General features: G+C 40.5%; 2 protein-coding genes across 4 annotated transcripts in view; both read right to left on the reverse strand.

Moving 5' to 3' along the window:
• The window catches only part of LOC101671843 (phosphatidylinositol-binding clathrin assembly protein-like), a 34999-nt gene extending 29925 nt beyond the window's left edge, over positions 1–5074 (reverse strand). For both annotated transcript variants that reach the window (XM_004779340.3, XM_045068013.1), the window contains exons 1-5: positions 4901–5074; positions 3047–3189; positions 1125–1200; positions 395–497; positions 22–115 (exon numbers count right to left, since the gene is read on the reverse strand). In XM_004779340.3, coding sequence (XP_004779397.2) covers positions 22–115; positions 395–497; positions 1125–1200; positions 3047–3189; positions 4901–4979 — 495 coding nt within the window. In that variant the 5' untranslated portion in view covers positions 4980–5074. The remainder of the gene's footprint in view (positions 1–21; positions 116–394; positions 498–1124; positions 1201–3046; positions 3190–4900) is intronic.
• A 7508-nt stretch (positions 5075–12582) lies between these two features.
• The window catches only part of BRCC3 (BRCA1/BRCA2-containing complex subunit 3), a 56149-nt gene continuing 49474 nt past the window's right edge, over positions 12583–19257 (reverse strand). For both annotated transcript variants that reach the window (XM_004779290.3, XM_004779291.3), the window contains 4 exons: positions 19033–19164; positions 18541–18584; positions 15309–15475; positions 12583–14108 (listed from right to left, as the gene is read on the reverse strand). In XM_004779290.3, the coding sequence (XP_004779347.1) occupies positions 15324–15475; positions 18541–18584; positions 19033–19164 (328 nt within the window). In that variant the 3' untranslated portion in view covers positions 12583–14108; positions 15309–15323. The remainder of the gene's footprint in view (positions 14109–15308; positions 15476–18540; positions 18585–19032; positions 19165–19257) is intronic.

Here is a 19257-nt window from a genome sequence, read left to right on the forward strand (position 1 = left end):
AAGGATACATAAAGCTCTTACATTAAAATTAAGAAGAGCATCAAACTGCGTTTGAATGACTGGAAGAGTGTTTAGCAGCCGCTTTGTATCCATAGTTCTCATCGTACCGTCCGTCCTATAAAAGAGATGACATCAGCATCTTTTTTTTTTTTTTTTTTTTTTTTTTTTTCCTTCATTTTTTTTTTATTTTTTTTATTTTTTATAAACATATATTTTTATCCCCAGGGGTACAGGTCTGTGAATCACCAGGTTTACACACTTCACAGCACTCACCAAATCACATACCCTCCCCAATGTCCATAATCCCACCCCCTTCGACATCAGCATCTTTAAATAAAGCTGTGTTTTTGGTCAACTCCATATTTTCGCCTACAAGCCAGTGGTATTTACTGACCCTCTCTTGGTTTTGGTGATGTCAGATGCAATCAGTCTGTACGCGAGAGACTTCTCATTCAAGTACCTGCTGTATCGTCTGATGAAGGTTGACATGGTGTAGCCTAAACATGAATGACACGTCATTATTTCCAGTTTTACCAACATGAACCATTTACAGTATACGTAAATGCAAAGAGCTACCATTTCACTTCCCCCCATAGACCTCAACAAACCTTCCAAGCACAAAAGCTAAAGATTCTAGCTCAAGATTATTGCTTAGTTCCTCAAGGCCTCGAAACCACCTTGTGAGGTTGGTGACATTCATGAACACAGGGAATAACTGAACTTTATCAGCTTCTTCCCACTGCTGCAGAGACTATCCTAAGTTCTTACCACTTTCCTGAAACTGCCCATCCCACCGTCACCAGCCCTCCCCAGCCCTCCCATGTTCTAACCAGGCATGGTTTTCAAAGAATTTTTTTTTTTAAGAAACTCTTTTTTTAAAAAAATTATATTTATTTATTTGACAGACAGAGATCAGAAATAGGCCGAGAGAGAGGAAGAAGCAGGCTCCCCGCAGAGCGGACAGCCGGATGCGGGGCTTGATCCCAGGACCCCGGGATCATGACCTGAGCCGAAGGCAGAGGCTTTAACCCACTGAGCCACCCAGGCGCCCCCAGGCATGGTTTTCAAAACAGAGCGTTTCCCTCCTTGCCACATGTAGTATTTCCATTAAAGAATCATCTTACCTTCTATGACACTTTTATCCAGGAAGTTGTGTAAAGTAAACAAGGAGTTTCTAGATGCAAGATGTTGGATAAAACGCTGTCAAATGTGCCAAATTACAAAGTTAGCTTCTGTCCACAAATAGAGCTCTTTAATGAGTTTATCATTGTGAATGCATAGTTGACATAATTCTATCATATAGCTTCTATTTCCTGAGCATTGATTAATAATTAATAATATAAATCTTTACAGTGTATTTTCTTTATAGTTTCAGATCTATTTGTCCCAGTATTTTTAAATTTACATAAATATTATATCTAAATCCCATTCTGCAACTTACTTCCTCTATTAGCATTCTTTTTGAGATCTAGCCTTATCAGTATACATTATATAATACTTCATTATACATATGCACCTCGTTTTAGTGATCTGTTCTGTACTGATGGAAATTTATGTGATTTCTACTTTTTAGTTATTATAAATATGCTATGAGAAGTGGATTTGCTGGGTCACTGGGCTTGGCATTTTCAATTTTTCTAAACATGTCTCAATGTTCTCCTCTCCCCAGTCATAAATTCCATATCATCCACAGGGTCTGTGAGTTCTCATTTCCTCAAGACCTTCCAACTCTTCATATTGTCAAGCATTTTAAATTTTGTTTATCTGAGCACGTTGTCAGATGGTTTTCAGCCATTCTGGTTTCCTTTTCTGTGAATTCTCTGTTCATTTGTCTTGTGCACTATTCCACTATACTGCTTTTTTCATACTGATCACAAATCCTGAATATTCATCTTTTTTCTTTAATATTTCTGTTTGAAATATCTTATTCCAACTTTTATGGTGTCTTTCCTACTCAAATGTCATAAGCACGTTCTCCTACGTTTTCTTCGATTTTAAAACTTAGCTTTTTGCACTTACAGGTGTTTCATTTGTGTGGAATTTATTTTTGTATGTTGGAATAAGATGAAGATGTCATTCTATTTTTTCCAAAAGATGTTATTTCTCTCAAAAGGCTTTATTTTATTGTACCGTATTTAAAATCTAGTTAGTTAACATACAGTGCAACACTAGCTTCTGGAGTAGAATTCAGTGATCCAATACAACATACAACACCCAGAGCTCACCAGCAGTGCCCTTAGTTTCCATCCCCCATCTAGCCCATCCCTCCACCCACCTCCATCCATCAACCCTCAGTTAACCCTAACGTTAAGAGCCTCTTATGGGGGCGCCTGGGTGGCTCAGTGGGTTGGGCCTCTGCCTTCGGCTCGGGTCATGGTCTCAGGGTCCTAGGATTGAGCCCCCCATCGGGCTCTCTGCTCAGCGGGGAGCCTGCTTTCTCCTCTCTCTCTGCCTGCCTCTCTGCCTACTTGTGATCTCTCTGTCTATCTGTCAAATAAATAAATAAAATCGTAAAAAAGAAACAAAGAGTCTCTTATGGTTTGTCCCCCCAACCTTTTTCTAAATCCTAACTTTTTAATGCAAAGCTTACTGAGACAAAATGTTAGAGTAGAATAAATAATTTGATGTTCAAGAACATTTCAGTTCTGTAAAATACAAAGAGTGTATGTGGGGACAGGTGGACAAGTATTGACGTAATCCACTCAGGCACCTGGTTTCTCCTGGTAAAGTAAAGCAATACACCTTTGAGGGTTTTCTCTCTCTGGTCAAAAGAGTCTAAGGAAGTGAGAGAGATGCCCACTCTATCACCCACTTTCTTATCTAGTGGCTGAAACAGTGTACCTCCAATACTGATTGCCAAGATATACTCCTCAGTAAAAATGCAAAAATCAGCCTTTTCGTAGCTACTGCTGTTCTTTTCCCCCACTTGTGACAAAGTAACAGATAATAAACCTTGACATACCAAGAATATTTTGCAGTCGTGTACTGACAGTTCTCCGTACCAAAAGGAAGGAAATGATTACCAGTCGAATATCTGCGTTCTCACCTCATTTCCGTGCACCATAAGGTGATGGACAGTAACCAGGGCTTTGAATACTACCACCCAGCTGCTGTTCCCGGTTTTTTCAGAAAGAACATCAGCCAAATGATCCACGCTCATGTTTGTTCCATTTATGTACTGAATGAGGTCTGAATGAGAGACAGTGGCAAGTATTAAGACACAAATGAGAAATAATTTTTCCAAACCAAAATTGGTAACTTTAACTTAAATACAGAGCAATCAAATGTCAGAAATGACGAAGGGAATAGTCCAAAACATTTTCTTCGTTACAGGTGTTACAATTTGTACTGATGTATGTGACCTGATAGTTAATGGCCCACTATGCTATTGTCCTGTATACTTGGTGGGGGTAGGGCCTGTGTTCATTTTGGACACCAGGTCTCCCTGAGACCCAGCACAATGGCTGGCATACAATGAGTTACGGTAAATAGTTGTTAAATGAATGACTAGGACTCAAGAAGGTAACATACGCAATGTCAGACAGGTAGTTAAGTGGCAGGGCTGGTATTTGAAATCAGACTCTTTTGACCAAGATGTGGACCATTATGTCATCCTGCCTCCCTCAAGAAAAGTGTCATTACATGAAGGTTCAGTCAGGCATTTTCCATGTAGTGTCACCCCATGTCTAGCCCTTTGCTTGCATCCTTTAAGCTTTTGTTGCTTCTTCTTTTAAAAAAAAAGTTTTTAAGTAAACTCTGCCCCCCAACGTGGGGCTCAAACTCACCATCCCAAGATCAAGAGTCACATGCTCTACTGACTGAGCCAGCCAGGTGCCCCAATTGCTAACTTTCATAATTGCATTTTTTCCATTGTTGTAGACTTCATCCCCAGCACTTCTTAATCAGCATGTTCACATTCTGAGGAGGGTGCTTAACAAATATGCTAGTGAAGGGTCACTAGGCTGACCTTAACCTAGATCCATTCACTCAAGTGTATATATACTACATGCCAGTGGCTCTGCCATGATTAAGATTATGAAGAATGAGCTTCTGTCATGTTTTTTCTCTAAGTCAGCTTCCTTCCTCTGTCTGGTTAGTTTCCTTTGTAAGTTTGTTGTTTCCACTTTTCCACTATTTCAGCCTTTGGACTGAACCATTGGTGTATCAAGTATCCCCTTTGGTTCCATACATTGTTCATGTAGCTAACTGTTGTTCAAGACCAAAAGGTCTTGGGAAGCCAATTTTGGTACATACTGAATCAGTGGAGAGCTTTTAAGCAAAATATCAAAATAAGGAGGTGATCATAAGAGTGACTTGGCTATAAAGTTTTCAAAAGCAGTGGGATTTATGTATACAGGCAAAATCACCTATTTATAGAGTCAGTGCTTGATGTGAACTCAAACAGCAGGTGGCAGGGCTAGCCTGAGAGTCTGTTCTGTCTTTGAGCCACAGATAATTTCAAGAATCAAAATTCTGTCCCCTGGAAACATTCACAGGGGTGCTGTTGAATGTTGTCGGACATTCTAAAGCCTATTCGTTGACCTTAGGTTAAGACTGCTTCTGGGATGATCAGCTCTATAGACTTTTCCTTCCTTTACTTCGCAAGACTTGCTGAATGTAATGATTCGCAAGGGGTCTGGGCTTTGAAATTAGACTCTTCAGAAGGCTGGGTTGTTACTCCACCATTTCGCGTGTCCTAAATTCTCTGAATAGCTTGTAAATAGTTCCGAGGCTGGACTTAAAAAGACCAGTGGTTCTCTTCCAGGCTCCCTCCCAAGATGACTAGGGGTGAGAATTCAATCTCCTGTCAATGCTGCTGCAGGAAAAAGAGGGTTGGGGGAGGGGTGCGGGAGAGGGGTGCGGGGTACTGGCACCAGAGGCGCCCAGGCCTCCTACTCACCCGCCAGGTGTTTCGCCTTGGGCTCCATAGGCTCATCGGTGGTCGCCCCGAGGGCAGCCTTGGACGCAGACGACCCCATGGGTGCGTCGCGGACTGCCAGCCACGAGGGTGATGGCCCTGGAGTCTGGTCCCTCCTCTTCCGGACCGGCGGACTGAGCCAGGGTGGCACCTCAGGTAACAGGTGGAGCCCCCGAGGTGACGGAAGAAAGGCCTGGCCCTGCAGCCTGACGCAGAGACGCAGCATTGTGAGGTGGAGTTTGAAGCTGCGAGGCCCCAGGGTGTTGGCCAGAGCATGGGGCGAGAGGGCCGTGGGCCACCAAGCGGGTCCGAAGACAGGATTGAGCGTGGGCCACGGCACCTCCAGAGGAGCGAGGCGGATCCTTCGCGGAGAAGATGCTCAATAACAAACTAGAAAAACCCATCGACCGAATATTATGACGAAGGGGGACATGTTGAAGACTCCAGGCAAAAGCTCTGCCGCTCTTCGGGTTTGGGGAAGCTCGAATATTATGGGGGCTGTTTCCTGCTTAAGGACTTGTCCTCCTCTCCTTCAGCCAGCAGCGGATATAGACCCATCGGGTTGTTCATGCTCTCCCTTGATTATCCTTTAATGCCCGTGGGGTCTGTAGTGATGTGCCCACTGTCCGTCCTGATGCTGCTGAGTCTTCTCTCTCCTTTTTCTGACTAGAGAGCTATCAGCGGTGATGATCTGCTCCAAGAACCAACTTCTGGTTTTCTCTATATTCTGTTTCCTATTTCATTGACTTCTGCTCTTTACTATTTCCTTTCCTTCTACTTGCTTTTCATTTATTTTGCTCTATCTTCTGGTTTCCTACGGTAGGTTAGATATCTTATCTTCTCTTATAATAAAAGCATTTAGACTTAAGTACTGCTTTCCTGTCAAAGAACATATTGCTTATGGTTTCAATCTTTTAAACTTTGTTGAGATTTATTTTATGACCTTTATCAAGGTCAACATCTGTGTACCCTTGAAAAGATGCATATTTTTCTACTATTAGGTGCAATGTCCCAATTCAATGTGTAGTATAGTTCCTAATATTGTATCACAAGTGACTGAAATGGTTCATTTTTATTTGTGGAGGCTTCCCCTCCCCGCACCATGCTTAAAATTCAAGAGTTTCTTCAGGTATCTCTTCAAGTTCAGTGATCTTCTGCAGCCTAATCTTCTGCTGATCCCGTCCAGGACAGGTTGCATTTCTAATATTCTATTTTTCATCCCTACCAATTCCATTTGGCTCTTTTTATATCTATCTTTTATTGCTCTTCTCATTATGTTCACATGTTCCTTTAAACCCTTGAGGATATTGATAACAGTTACATGGTTATTTTAAGATGTTTATCTGCTAATTCACCTTTGATAATAGCTGTTTCTGTTGACTTTTATCTTTTCTTGTACATGAGTCATATTTTTCTGCTTCTTCTGAATACTAGACACTGTTAATGCTACTTTGTTGTATTTTAATGTATCTGTTAAAGAATGTTGAAGTTTGTTTAGATAGGCACATATACTACCTTCTTTTTATGGCCAAATAATATTCCATTACATGGGTATACTATGATTTATTTATCTACTTATTCTTTGATGGATATTAAACTATTGTGAATACTGCTTCCTTTACAAATATTTGTTCCAATACCTGTTTATAGTTGTTTTGGGTATATACCTATGAATGGAATTGCATGGTTATATGGTAATTTCTCCACATCCTCATCAACATTTGTTTGAGTATGGCCATCCTACTGTGTGGAAGTGGTATCTCTTTGAGGTTTCATTTGCATTTCCCTGATGACTAATGATTTAGAGGACTTTTTTTTTTTCATGTGTTTATTGACAATTTGTGTATCTACTTTGGAGAACGGTCTGTTCAGATCCTTTGCCCATTTTTACATATTTTTATTTTTTTTAAGATTTTATTTATTTATTTGACAGACAGGGGTTACAAGTAGGCAGAGAGGTAGGCAGAGAGGCAGGCAGAGAGAGGAGGAAGCAGACTCCCCGCTGAGCAGAGAGCCCAATGCGGGGCTCGATCCCAAGTCCCTGTGATCATGACCTGAGCCAAAGACAGAGGCTTTAACCCACTGAGCCACTCAGGCGCCCCATATTTTTATTTTTTTTTAAGTAGGTTCCACACCCAGTGTGGAGCCCAATTCAGGACTTGAACTCATAACCTGGAGATCGAGAACTGAGATGAAATCAAGAGTCAGGTGCTTAACCAACTGAACCACCCAGGTGGCCCCCTTTGCCCATTTTTAAATTGAGTGATCTTTTCTTTCAGTTTTATTGAGATGTGATTAACAAATAAAATTTTGTATATATTTAAGTTGTAGAATGTCATGTTTTCTTTTAAGGTGTTATAACATGAGGGTTTAGTATTTACATAATAGCTCAGCTCTTGAGTTTCCTTGAGGACTTAATATATATATATATATACTGACATACTGACGGTTTTGCTGTGTATGATGAGAACACTTAAAATCTACTCTTTTAGCAAATTCCAAGTATACAATTTTATTAACTATGGTCACCATACTATACATTAATCTCTCTTATAACTGACAGTTTGTACACTTTGACCAACTTCTCCCCATTTCCCCCAACCTCAGCCCCTGGCAACCACCATCATTCTATCATTCTACTCTTTGGTTATATAAGTTCAACGTTCTTAGATTCTGCATATAAATGAGATCACGCGTTATTTGTCCTTCTGTGCATGGCTTATTTCACTTAGCATAATGTTCTCCAGATTCATCCATATTGTCACAAATGGCAGCATTTCCTTCTTTCTTATGGCTGAATTATATACATACCACATTTTATTTATCCATTCATCCATCATCGGACACTTAGATTGTTTCCATATCTTGGCTATTATTAATAATGCTGCAATAAACATGGGAATGCATATATCTCTTTGAGATTATGATTTCATTTTCTATGGGTATATACCCCAAATTGGGATTGCTGGATCATTCAGTAGTTCTATTTTTAATTTTGCCTAATTGCTGTACCCAGGACTAGGGTACAGGAATACCCTGGGTATTAGGTTGAATAAAAGTAGTGAGGGGGGCACTCTTGTTTTATTTTCTGAAGCTTGAGAAAAAGCTTTCAGCTTTTCACCATTGAGGATGATATTAGCTATGGGCTTATTGGCTATGGCTTTTATTATGTTGAGGTACATTTCTAACCTTCATTTTGTTAATGTAGTGTATCACATTGATTGGTTTGTCAATGTTAAACCACCCTTGCATCCCTGGAATAGATTCCATTTGATCATGATGCATGATCCTTTTATGGTGCTGTTAAATTTGGTCTGCTGGTGTTTTGTTGAGAATTTTGCACATATATTCATCAGGAATATCAGCCTATAATTTCATTTTACCCTGTGTCTTTGGTATGAGGGTAATGTTGGCCTTATTAAATGAATATGGATGTGTTCCCTCCTCTTTAATATTTTGGAAAAATTTGAGAAGGATTGGTATAAATTCTTAATTAAATGTTTAGTAGAATTCACTCATGTACAGTTTTAAGCATTTTTTTCACAGGGTAGGGGGCAGGCTGCACAACTGAGAACCATCACTGGATAATTGAGGCCCTAACCCAGTCCTGGTACAGCTGACACACTTAAGGCAGGCGGTTTGGTTTGTAAATGTGTCAATTCCCTGGAAAGGTACCTCCCATTTAAATAGAAATATTCAATTTGGAGGTTGGAGGGGGTGAGAAACCCATTTTGGCCTTAAGTGAGCTGACATATCTTTGAACGAAGCCTAGGCATCTTCAGGAACATCAGTGCACCAAAGGCCTCATGAGCTCATGAAGAGAGGACTGCTTCAGGCTGTACACTCCATGCTGGTTAGTTTTCTTAACAGCTCCTGTTTCTTTTGGCTCCACCAACAGCCCAAGAGGGGATCAAAAGTCTGATGCAGCTTCTTTTACCACAGAACAAATGGGCCAATTTTTGGCATGGGTTACAGCTTTTGGTTGTTGTTGTTTAATCGGGAACATGAAATTCTTTACTTTGGGAAAGACAGCTAGCTCTTTTTCTCTGACTGACAGAAGGAGTAAGCATTGTGCATTCACCCCATTGTTTCAAGAAAAGCTCGCTAGCATCTGGATTTTGTTGGTGATTATCAATCACTCCACCTGGCCAGCAGCCACGGCCATTGAGATGGAAACTTTCAACTTGCCACAACCAAGACATTATTTATAACAGTAAAAATTTTGGACAGCAGAGAAAGTTTCTAACATTTTATAAATGTGTGTAGCTCAAACATGTAACACATTTTAACATCCATTCCAAATGTTTACCTCATTCACAGGTTACTTTAAACCTTTTTTCTTCACTGCAAGTTTTGTCCAAACTCTAAGAAGAATTTTTTCGTTTTGTTTTTGTTCTAACAAAAAGGGATACTACCTCTTACCTCCTCAGCTGGGAGCTTAGGGAGTTCAAGGTAGAGAGAAAAAGGCCAGCCTGCGGGGGTGGCTGGATTTGCATGGAAGAGTCCTCTCTTTTTTCATGTTTTATAAGCAACTTTATTGAGACACAATTTACAGACCATATATTGTTTTTATTATAGTTACAGAGCTGTGCAACCATCACCAGAGTTACCATTCGAATGTTTTCATCACCTCAAAAAGAAATTCTATACCTTTTGGCTCTCATCCCTGTATCCGTGCTCCCTCCAGCCTCTGGCAAGCACAAATCTTCGGTCTCTGTGGATTGTCTGTTGTGGACATTCCAGAAACATAGAATTAGAAAACATGTGTCCCTTTGTATCTGCCTCCTTTTATATAGCATAATGTTTTCAAGGTTCATCTGTGTTATAGCAAGTGCCAGTAATTCATTCTTTCTTATGACAACAGTATCCGTTGTACAGGTTAGGGTTAGGGTGAGGGTTATCCATTACAGTTTATAGGTATTTGGGTTGCTCCCACCGTTTGGTTGTTTTGACTAGTTCTGACATAAACATTCGTGTATAATGTGTTACCTTTTGGAGGAACCACTGTTGTCCATTTTACATTCACAGCTCCAATTTCTTCAACACTTGTCATTATCGTAGTTCTTCATCCTATCACTTGTGAAGTGGTATCTCATGGTGGTTTTGATTGCATATCCCTGATTATTAATGATGTCAAGCATCTTTTCATGTTGATCATTTGTTCATCTATGGAGAAATACTTATTTATATCCTTTGCCCATTAAAAATTCTTTTGTGAGTTGTCAAAGTACCTTACATATTCTGGATGCTAGACTCTTATTTATATGATTTGCAAATATTTTCTCATACTCTCTGCATTCTTTTTACTTTTTGAAGTCCAATTTATCTATTTTTTCCTTGTTGCTTCTGCTTTTAGTGTCATTACTAAGACTCCATTGCCAAAACCTAGGTCATGAAAATTTGCTGCTGTTTTCTTCTAAGGTTTTTATAGTTTTAGCTCTTATATGTGGGGTTTTGATACATTTGGGGTTGATATTTGAATATGGTGTGGGGTAGATATTCACCTTCATTCTGTTGCATGTGGATATGTAATTGTCCGCACACCAGCTGTTAAGATTATTTTCCCCCCATTCAATAGTCATGGTTTCCTTACAGACATCTGACCACAGATGTGTGTGTCTAATTCTGGACACTCGGTTCTATTCCAGAGATCTGTATGTCTATCCTTGTGACAGTACCAAACTGTCTCGTATGAGTTTTGAAATAGGTGTGTGTTCCTCCTGCTTTGCTCTTCAAGATGGCTATTCACTTCAGCACATTGGCTTTCACCACGATCTCTACCTTTTGTACAAGTGCCCTTAGGCTTGAACTGTTCCTCATTCTGTTGCAAATGAAGTCAGTTCCTCTGGAAAGAGATCAGGAGTGTCTGTTTCATGGACTCCTTCTCTCCCAGCAAAAACTCCAAACCAGGGCTCCAGAGCTGAAGATGGGGACAAGGCAAGCTTCTCTCTGTATGATACCGCTGCTCTAGGAGTTAAATGGTCAGTTTGGTGGTTGTGGGGGGGATGTTGCAGTAGCCTGAAATCCTTTCAGTTTGCCTCTTCAGGCATGGAACCACCACCTTTTTTTTTTTTTCCCATTAACGTATAATGTATTATTTGCCCCAGAGGTACAGGTCTGTGAATCATCAGTCTTACACACTTCACAGAACTCACTATAGCACAGGCCCTCCCCAATGTCCATAACCCAACCACCCTGTCCCTCCCCATCACCCCCCAATAACCCTCAGTTTGTTTCCTGAGATTAAGAGTCTCTTATGGTTTGTCTCCCTCCCGATCCCATCTTGTTTCATTTTTTTTTCCTTCTCTACCCCCAAAATCCCTGCCCTACCTCTCAAATTGCTCATATCAGAGAGATCATATGATAATTGTCTCTCTCTGCCTGACTTATTTCACTCAGTATAATACCCTCTAGTTCCATCCACGTCATTGCAGATGGCAAGATTTCAGGGGGTTTTGATGGCTGCATTATATATATCTGTTGATGGACATCTAGGCTCTTTCCCTAGTTTGGCTATTGTGGACATGGCTGCTATAAACGCTGGGGTGCACATGCCCCTTTGGATCACGACATGTGTATCTTTAGGGTAAATACCCAGTAGTGCGATTGCTGGGTCATGGGGTAGCTCTGTTTTCAACTTTTTGAGGAACCTCCATGCTGTTTTCCAAAGGGAGCCACTGCCTCTTGAAATGGGTGAGATCAGGTACCCAGTACTCTCAGGTTAGAAAAATAATTTCTAAGTGCCATAACTCTATCAGTGCAAACAGTTCAGAAGGTGATGGAGAGAGATGTTGAAGATGTCTATTTGATTTCATATTTGTGCAAACGTTTGTTCAATTCACTGAGGTAAGAAACACTGGTAGGAAATATTCCCTAATATGGTTTAAATTGAAAACCAGGAGTTCAGATTCAGACGTATTAAGAGAGCCAGTGGAAATGTGCAGAAGGCAGGTGGAAATTTAGATGTAGAGTTCACAGAGAGGTCTGGATGGAGGCAGATTTGCCTGTCAGCTCCATTCATAGGTAAGCAACAATGGAGAAGCCTCTGAATGAATTTGAGAAGGAACAGCTAAAGAAGAGAAAAACCAGGAAATAGCAGAAGCCAAGAGAGGCAGATTTCAAAGAAGAGTGGCCAATTGTGTCCAGACTGAGAGGTATACGAGGGCATGAAAATCATCTATTGACATTCACTATGTCCTGGAGGTCATTGGTGACATTGGCAGGAGTGGTTTGAACGGAGTGACATGGACAGAGGTCAGAACACAATGACTTGAATGAATAGTAAATGATAAAATGGAGAGAGAAGGCAAGGGTATATATTGTTCCCATCAGAGTCTTGGCTGTGATTAAAAAAAGAGAATCTACTGACCGGAAGGGGATACAGGGTTGCATAAAAGTAAGCCCGATTGGTGCAGGCAGGAAAGTAATGATATGTCTTCTTTTCATCACTGTTCCTTGTGATGCTGAACACTTTTAAGGACTGAACACTGAGCTAAAAGGAACCTTGGTGGTGATCCACTCTAGCCTGATAAATGAGAAAAATGAAGCCCCAGAAAAGGAAAGGGACATGTGCTCAACATTGGCCTATAAAAACCTTCAAATCATTTTATTCCCCTTGGGTTTTCATCACTCTTACTTCATAAATTAAGTACCATTCCTCCTAGTTCCTTATTTAATATGCCTAACTTTTTATTTTGTAGTAATTATAGATTTACAGGAAGTTGCAAAAATAGTACAGTTGAGTCCCATGTATCCTTCACCCAGTTCCCCCCCAGTGGCAAGATCTTACATTACTATTGTGCAACTTCAAAACCGACATTGACAATGGCACAATACTGCTAACTTGACCACAGACCTTACTCAGTTTCACGAGATTTCACATGCATTAATTTGGGGGTGTGTGTAGGTCTATGTAGTTTTAGCACAGATAATGTATTCAACACCATAATCAAGACAGAACTGTTCCATCAGCACAAAGGAACATCCTGTATTATCCCTTTATAGTCATACATATCTCATTCCCCCTCCAGTCCCTATCCCCAGCAATCATTAATCCAGTCTTCATTTCTATAATTTTGTCATCTCAAGAATGCAATCAGATAGTATGTGACCTTTCGAGACTGGCCCTTTCATTCATCATAATACCCTTAAGGTGTATCCAAGTTGTTTCTCTTCATTGCCAAGTAGTATTTCATGGTATAGATGTTTGGTTTAATTACTCATTCAATTGCAGGATATTTGGGTTAGTTCCAGTTTTTAGCTCTTACAAATAAGCTGCTAAGCACATTTGTGTACAAATTTTTGTTCCATCATAGCTTCTCATTTTTCTGGGATAAATGTCCAGGAGTGCAAATGCTGGGTTGTATGATACTTGAATGTTTAACTTTATTAGAAATTCCCAAAGTCTTATAGAGTGGCTGTACCATTTATCATTCCAGTTTGTATGCTCAACAGCATCTAGTATTTTCACTATCTTTTTTTCTTTACCATTCTGTTACGTATGTAATCATAATTCATTGTGGTTTTAATTCGCATTCCCTGATGACTACTGAAGTTCAACATCTTTTCATGTGCTTACTTCCCATCCATATATCCTCTTTAGTGAAATATCTATTCATGTCTTTTGCTCATTTTCAATTGGATGGCTTTTTTATTGTTGACTTTGTTTCGTCTAGATTAATCAGACATATGGTTTGCAAATAATTTCTCTTCATGATTTCCTCCTCTTAATTTTTTTACAGAGCAAAAGTTTTTCATTTTGACGATGTCTAGTATATTGTTTTCCTTTTAGGACTGTGCTTTTATAGTGAGGGCCAAGGGCTTGTTGCCTAGCCCAAGATCCTGATGATTTTTCTATGATTTTTTCCCTAAAAGTTTTATAGTTTTACATCTTACATATAAGTCCATGATATATTTTGAGTTAATTTCTGTCTAAGGTATGCAGTTTAGGAAGTTCATTTTTTTTTGACTATGGGTATCAATTACTCCAGCATAATTTGTTGAAAATACTGTCTATCATTACCCCACTGAAATGCTTTTACACCTCTGTTCAAATCAGTTGAGCATAAACCACACTGTCTTGATTACTGTTGCTTTGTAGTAAGTCTTGAAGTCAGGTGATGTGAGTCCTCCAACATCTTCAAAATCAATTTAGCTTAATTAATTTTATACCTGGATATTTTCATTTTTCCTATAGGGAAAGAAAAGAGCAGAGAAGAACCGTGGCTGTGGGAAATTAAGGACAATACAGCATTTACACTCCATATGCCCTACAGTAGTGGTTTTTATGAGACTGACCCGCTGCCTACTGCGCTAAGAAGGCACTCAGTAGTGGTTTTTAAACTTCAGTGTGCCTTAGAATCAGCTAGGGAGTTCAGAAAGATTTCTAGGTTCCACCCCCAGGGATAAAGTTTGACCTGCAAGTACTTCTCACACAGCTGGACTACACATTGAAATGTGAAAAAGCAATAATCTAGGGAAAGAAAAGGAAGAAAAAACAAAAACAAAACCCAACCTTTGTCACTATTTTTGGGATTGTTTTCTTTCTTCCTGCCTCCTCCAATGCCCACTTTAATTTCCAGTATGCAATAGGCTTGACTCTTTTCTAAAGACGCACTTACCTTCTGTGGTTATACATGGAAAGAATAATGCAACAGAACTTGTTAAAATATGAATTTTGTTACATCCTAGGTCCTTAATGTATATGGAGAAACAGAATTATATTATAATCGAAGTCCCCAGGTAAACAGGATCTGTCAAATAGGAATTTGCTTCAGAGTCAAATGTGCTGGAACTCAGCTACTCAGTTAGAAAGGGTACTTACTCATGGAAATTCAACCTTTGACAGGTATCTTAGACACCTAATATTTTAGAGATCAAGATGGAAGACATAAGACATATGCCCCTCAGTGAGGGCTTCCGAGGACAGGCGGGGTGCTCGTGAGCCCCTCCCATGAACACTAGTGCACTCATTTACTCGTCCAACAGAAGCCTCGTAACTAAAAAACTGAAGCACGGAACACTCTTTAGCTTACACTACGGAGTGTCTAAAATGGAAAATAAAGACTTCAAAGTTAAACAAAGGAAAAGTAACTATTTAAAATATGCTCCCAGGACGTTTGGCAAGATATCCTTGCCAATACACCCCCATGGCCTTTAAAAAAAAAAAAAAAAAAAACCTTACTATTCTACCTAAAGCAGCTTCATGTGCACTTCGTAGGCCAGTCATGGGTTAAAGGGTTCACTGAGTCCTAATAAAACTTTCCGGAAGACAGCTTGTGTTTGCTGCACTATTGAAATTCTCCCAGTGGAGATAAAGAGAGCTGTGTGACCACACATGAACTTTCGGACCACACTCACTACGCAAATTGAAGAAACCAAGTCTGTTTACCCCATCGTCCTCCAACTACTCTAGAGAAGAAAGCTCTTGCATCAGCTCCTCCTTCTCTTGCTGCAACTCCTGCAGGTGCTGCTGGTTCTGCTCCAGCCTGTCCTCCAGCCACTGCAGGAGAGGCCCGCTGACCGCTGACATTTGGCTGCACAGATTCTTGGTAAACACTTCAACAGGAAAAACACGGTTGAGAGGACACTCCCCCACCCGTGCCCCCCGCCCCCACCTGTGAGCACACAGAGAAGGTCTAGCAGATGATTTCGTATCTCTGGCCAGGGGAAAGACAGAAGAGCTGAGCGAATAAGACACCCGTTTTGAGGCCATCCCGAATACCTCTAGAACCAAAAGTCAGAGAGAAGCATAAAGATAACCAGGTCTTTACTCCCTTGTGCAAAAGGGCTAAGAACTATAGGTTTTTTCCCCCAGCCCTTAGGCCTTCACACAGTGTAAATGACAAATGATCATAAGCAAGAACCCTGCTTTCTGCAACTTAGCTTTCCACAAGTCCACTAGAAAAATTGCTCAAATGCTTCATGTATTTAGGAAATAAATAACTTAATGTGCCTGAAAGCATCTGCTTCTCCCTCTCCCTCTGCCCCTCCACCCTGCTCATGCTCTCCCTCAAATAAATAAATAAACTCTTAAAAAAGTGACTTATTGAAAATGACCACTGTAATACTGTGGGGTATATCTTCCAGAATCTATATATATGACATTTGTGTGTATGTGTGTGCATTTGTATGTATACTTTTGAATAAAAACCGTATGATTTTGGATGTTACTTTTTACCACATAACTTTTCTGCCTCAGTAAAGATCTGGCTTTCCTTCCTAAGGGCTGCATGATATTCATCAGAATGGATGTACCAATTTAAAGATTTCTTTCTTTTAGAGAGACAGAGAGAAAGAGAAAGAGTGCATGTGAGCAGGGCAGGGGGGGACGGGGAGGGAGAAGGAGACAGAGCCCCACGCAGACTCCACACTGAACATGGAGCACGATGAGGGATCCATTCACAGCCCTGAGATCGAGACCTGAGCTGAAACCGTCAGATGCTTAACCCACTGCGTCACCCAGGCGCCCATGGAGGTACCAGTTTAATGAGTGATGGACACTTCAGCAGCATCCATTTTCTTTGCTAACATAAAGACTGTGGCTCATATCCCTTTAGACTTATTTTTGCATACTTGTCCTACGAATTTCTAAAGGACACATTTCTAGAGGTGGAACTGCTAGATTCAAGTATATGTATATCTTAAAACTGATAAGCCAGTATGTTCCAGATTGGACCAAATTTTACCTCCAGGAACAGTATATGAGAGCATTCACTTCACTGCACATCCTCACCTAATTTTCCCTCTCAATTTAATCTTCGCCAGAAGGTGAAAAATTGCCATCTAAATCCATACTTCTTCTAAAAACATTTATGAAGAATTTCATTTTTCTATAAAAGTCTTTCATTCTTTATTTTTTTAAAAGATTTTATTTATTTGAGAGAGAGACACACACAGCGAGAGAGGGAACACTAGCAGGGGGAGCGGGAGAGGGACAAGCAGGCTTCCTACTGAGCAGGGAGCCCGATGCGGGGCTCGATCCCAGGATCCCGGGATCATGACCTGAGCCGAAGGCAGACACTTCACAACTGAGTTACCCAGGTGCCCTTTAAGTCTTTTCATTCTTACTTAGTCAGCTTTTTCTGAGTTCAGTTTATACTTAGGTCAGGTCTTCCCAGAGTTTGAAAAATGCCCTCTTATATTTTCCTCCTTATTTTTTTTAACTTTTGAAATGAGCTATAAGGGGTGGGGCGTTTCTGTGGCTCAGGCAGTTAAGTCTCTGTCTTCAGCTGAGGTCATGATCTCAGATTCCTGGGATTAAGCCCCACTTTGGGCTCCCTGTTCAGTGAGGAGTCTGGCTCTCCCTCTGCCTCTAGCCCTACACTCCGTTCATGCGCTCTGTCTTTCTCTTTCTCAAATAAATAAATAAAATCTTTAAAAAAATAAAATGAGCTATAAAGGTATAATTTATAGACAATAAAATGACCCCGTTTGAAGTGTACAGTTCATTGAGTTTGTGGTGACGATCTCTAGTGAAGAAACAGATCCTTCCCAGTAGCGCAGAGGCCCCTTTCCCGGTCCCTTTGCAGTCACCTCTGGCCCAGCAGCTGCTGACCGTCCTGCTGTCACCACAGATTACTTTCGCCTATTCTTGAATGTCATATAAATGGAACAATAAACAATAAAGTATGTAGCATTTATTGCTTTGAAGTACTATCTTTCTTAAATATAAATTCTTATACACAAATGGGCCCATTTGTGGGTTCTATTCGGTTCTACTGATTTATTTGTTCATTTTGTAGTTATTATCATCCTGTTCAAGTTACTGTGGCTTTAGACCATGACTACATGTAATACACTAACCCTAACCAGCTTCTACTTTTTTGTCATATTTTACTTCCAGAGAGAAATGATGGGAGAGACATACCATCTTTTAATTTTGTCTCAAAGTAATGGCCTATAATGAAAGCCTCTATTTCTTCCTCACTGGTGACTTTGCCAGACACTGGGAAAGCCTACACAAAATGGCCTGGGAATCAGGGTTATTCAAAGAGAATGTATGGCATAGTAGGTGTGTATGCTGGAATAAAGTGATTTCATACGTATACTGTATTGAGTTTTCTGCTCCTTGGCCTTATATAGGAATTCTTTCTGTGTTTACTGACATGAAAAGATTCTTCCTTCATACCCTCCCTCTCATCTGTCTGTCTATCCATCTCTTTTAATTCCCACCGTAATAGGCTGGTAGTGGTGTACTGGAACCAACTTAGATCGGCTTAGGAAAGCCGATCTACTACTGAAATTTCAGAAGTCTGTGAGCTGGTTGACGCCATACTAGTTGTTTGAAATCAGCCATGGTAGGAGTATTATACATTGGAAAATGGCAAACACAAAAAATCAGGCAGGGCCCTTCCTCCTCCCTGAGAACTGGGTATTAAACATGTACCTGCATAGCCCCTGAGAAAAAGTTCATTCTGCTGTTTCTTCCAGCCTTACTCTAGGTAGCATACACAGTAAAGGGTTTGCAGGGTTCGAGAGAAAAGCTGGGAGTGGGATTAATGAATAGCAAAGCTCTCGGAAAGGGAAATTCAAGGAGAACTTGAACCTATTACTTCAAGCACTTAAACTAGTTCTGAGTATTTCAGAAACCACTGCCCACAAGCTAGAAAAAGAAATTTTACCTGAGCCATTATGGATCTTGGTTACTGAGTCCAGATGTGTCAGGCTAAAGGGATAAAACAGTTTAGGTTAGCAGCAGAGCCGCAGCGAAGGGAAAACAAATGACCTTTGTGAATTGGATTGGAGGAATATACATAATTTAAATTCCATTAGAGTGAAATGTTTCATGATTTGGAGGATATAATTTTATTCAGAACTTCAAGATAATTCAAAGAGATCACTTGAAATCACTGTCTCACTTCATACTGTACTTCTTGGGCAAGACCCAGTGCTTGGCAGTAGGGCTACTGAGGTGCAATTGTCTGTTTTTTTCCTAACAACCAAAAGTATCATTGCCCTTGAAGGATCCAAAGTGCAGCAGGAGAGAAATGAATGTCACACAAAATACGAACACACTGTCTCAGAGAGGTGAGAGGAAAGGGGCCTCCGGAAGAAGAAAAGAGGGACCAGCCCCTGAGGAGTCAGGATGAGAGAGGAGGGAGGGAGGACTCTACCTGTGGATCCTCCTGTATGCATCCTGCTCCTCTTGGCATAGGATCTTGGGCAGCTCGACTGCTGACTCCAGGCACACTTTCCCGATGGTTACGTGAGGTACAATATGGATGGGGATTTCAATCCTCTCATACCTGCGAGACAGTCAACTCAGGTCAGTTTCATGTTTGTCTGTTTCTAGCTTTATTTTGGTTTAATTGATGAAAAGGAATGATATATATTTAAGG

The sequence above is a fragment of the Mustela putorius genome, unplaced genomic scaffold (genome assembly GCF_011764305.1).
Source record: "Mustela putorius furo isolate JIRA1106 unplaced genomic scaffold, ASM1176430v1.1 tig00003899_pilon_pilon_pilon, whole genome shotgun sequence".
Classification (NCBI taxonomy): domain Eukaryota; kingdom Metazoa; phylum Chordata; class Mammalia; order Carnivora; family Mustelidae; genus Mustela; species Mustela putorius.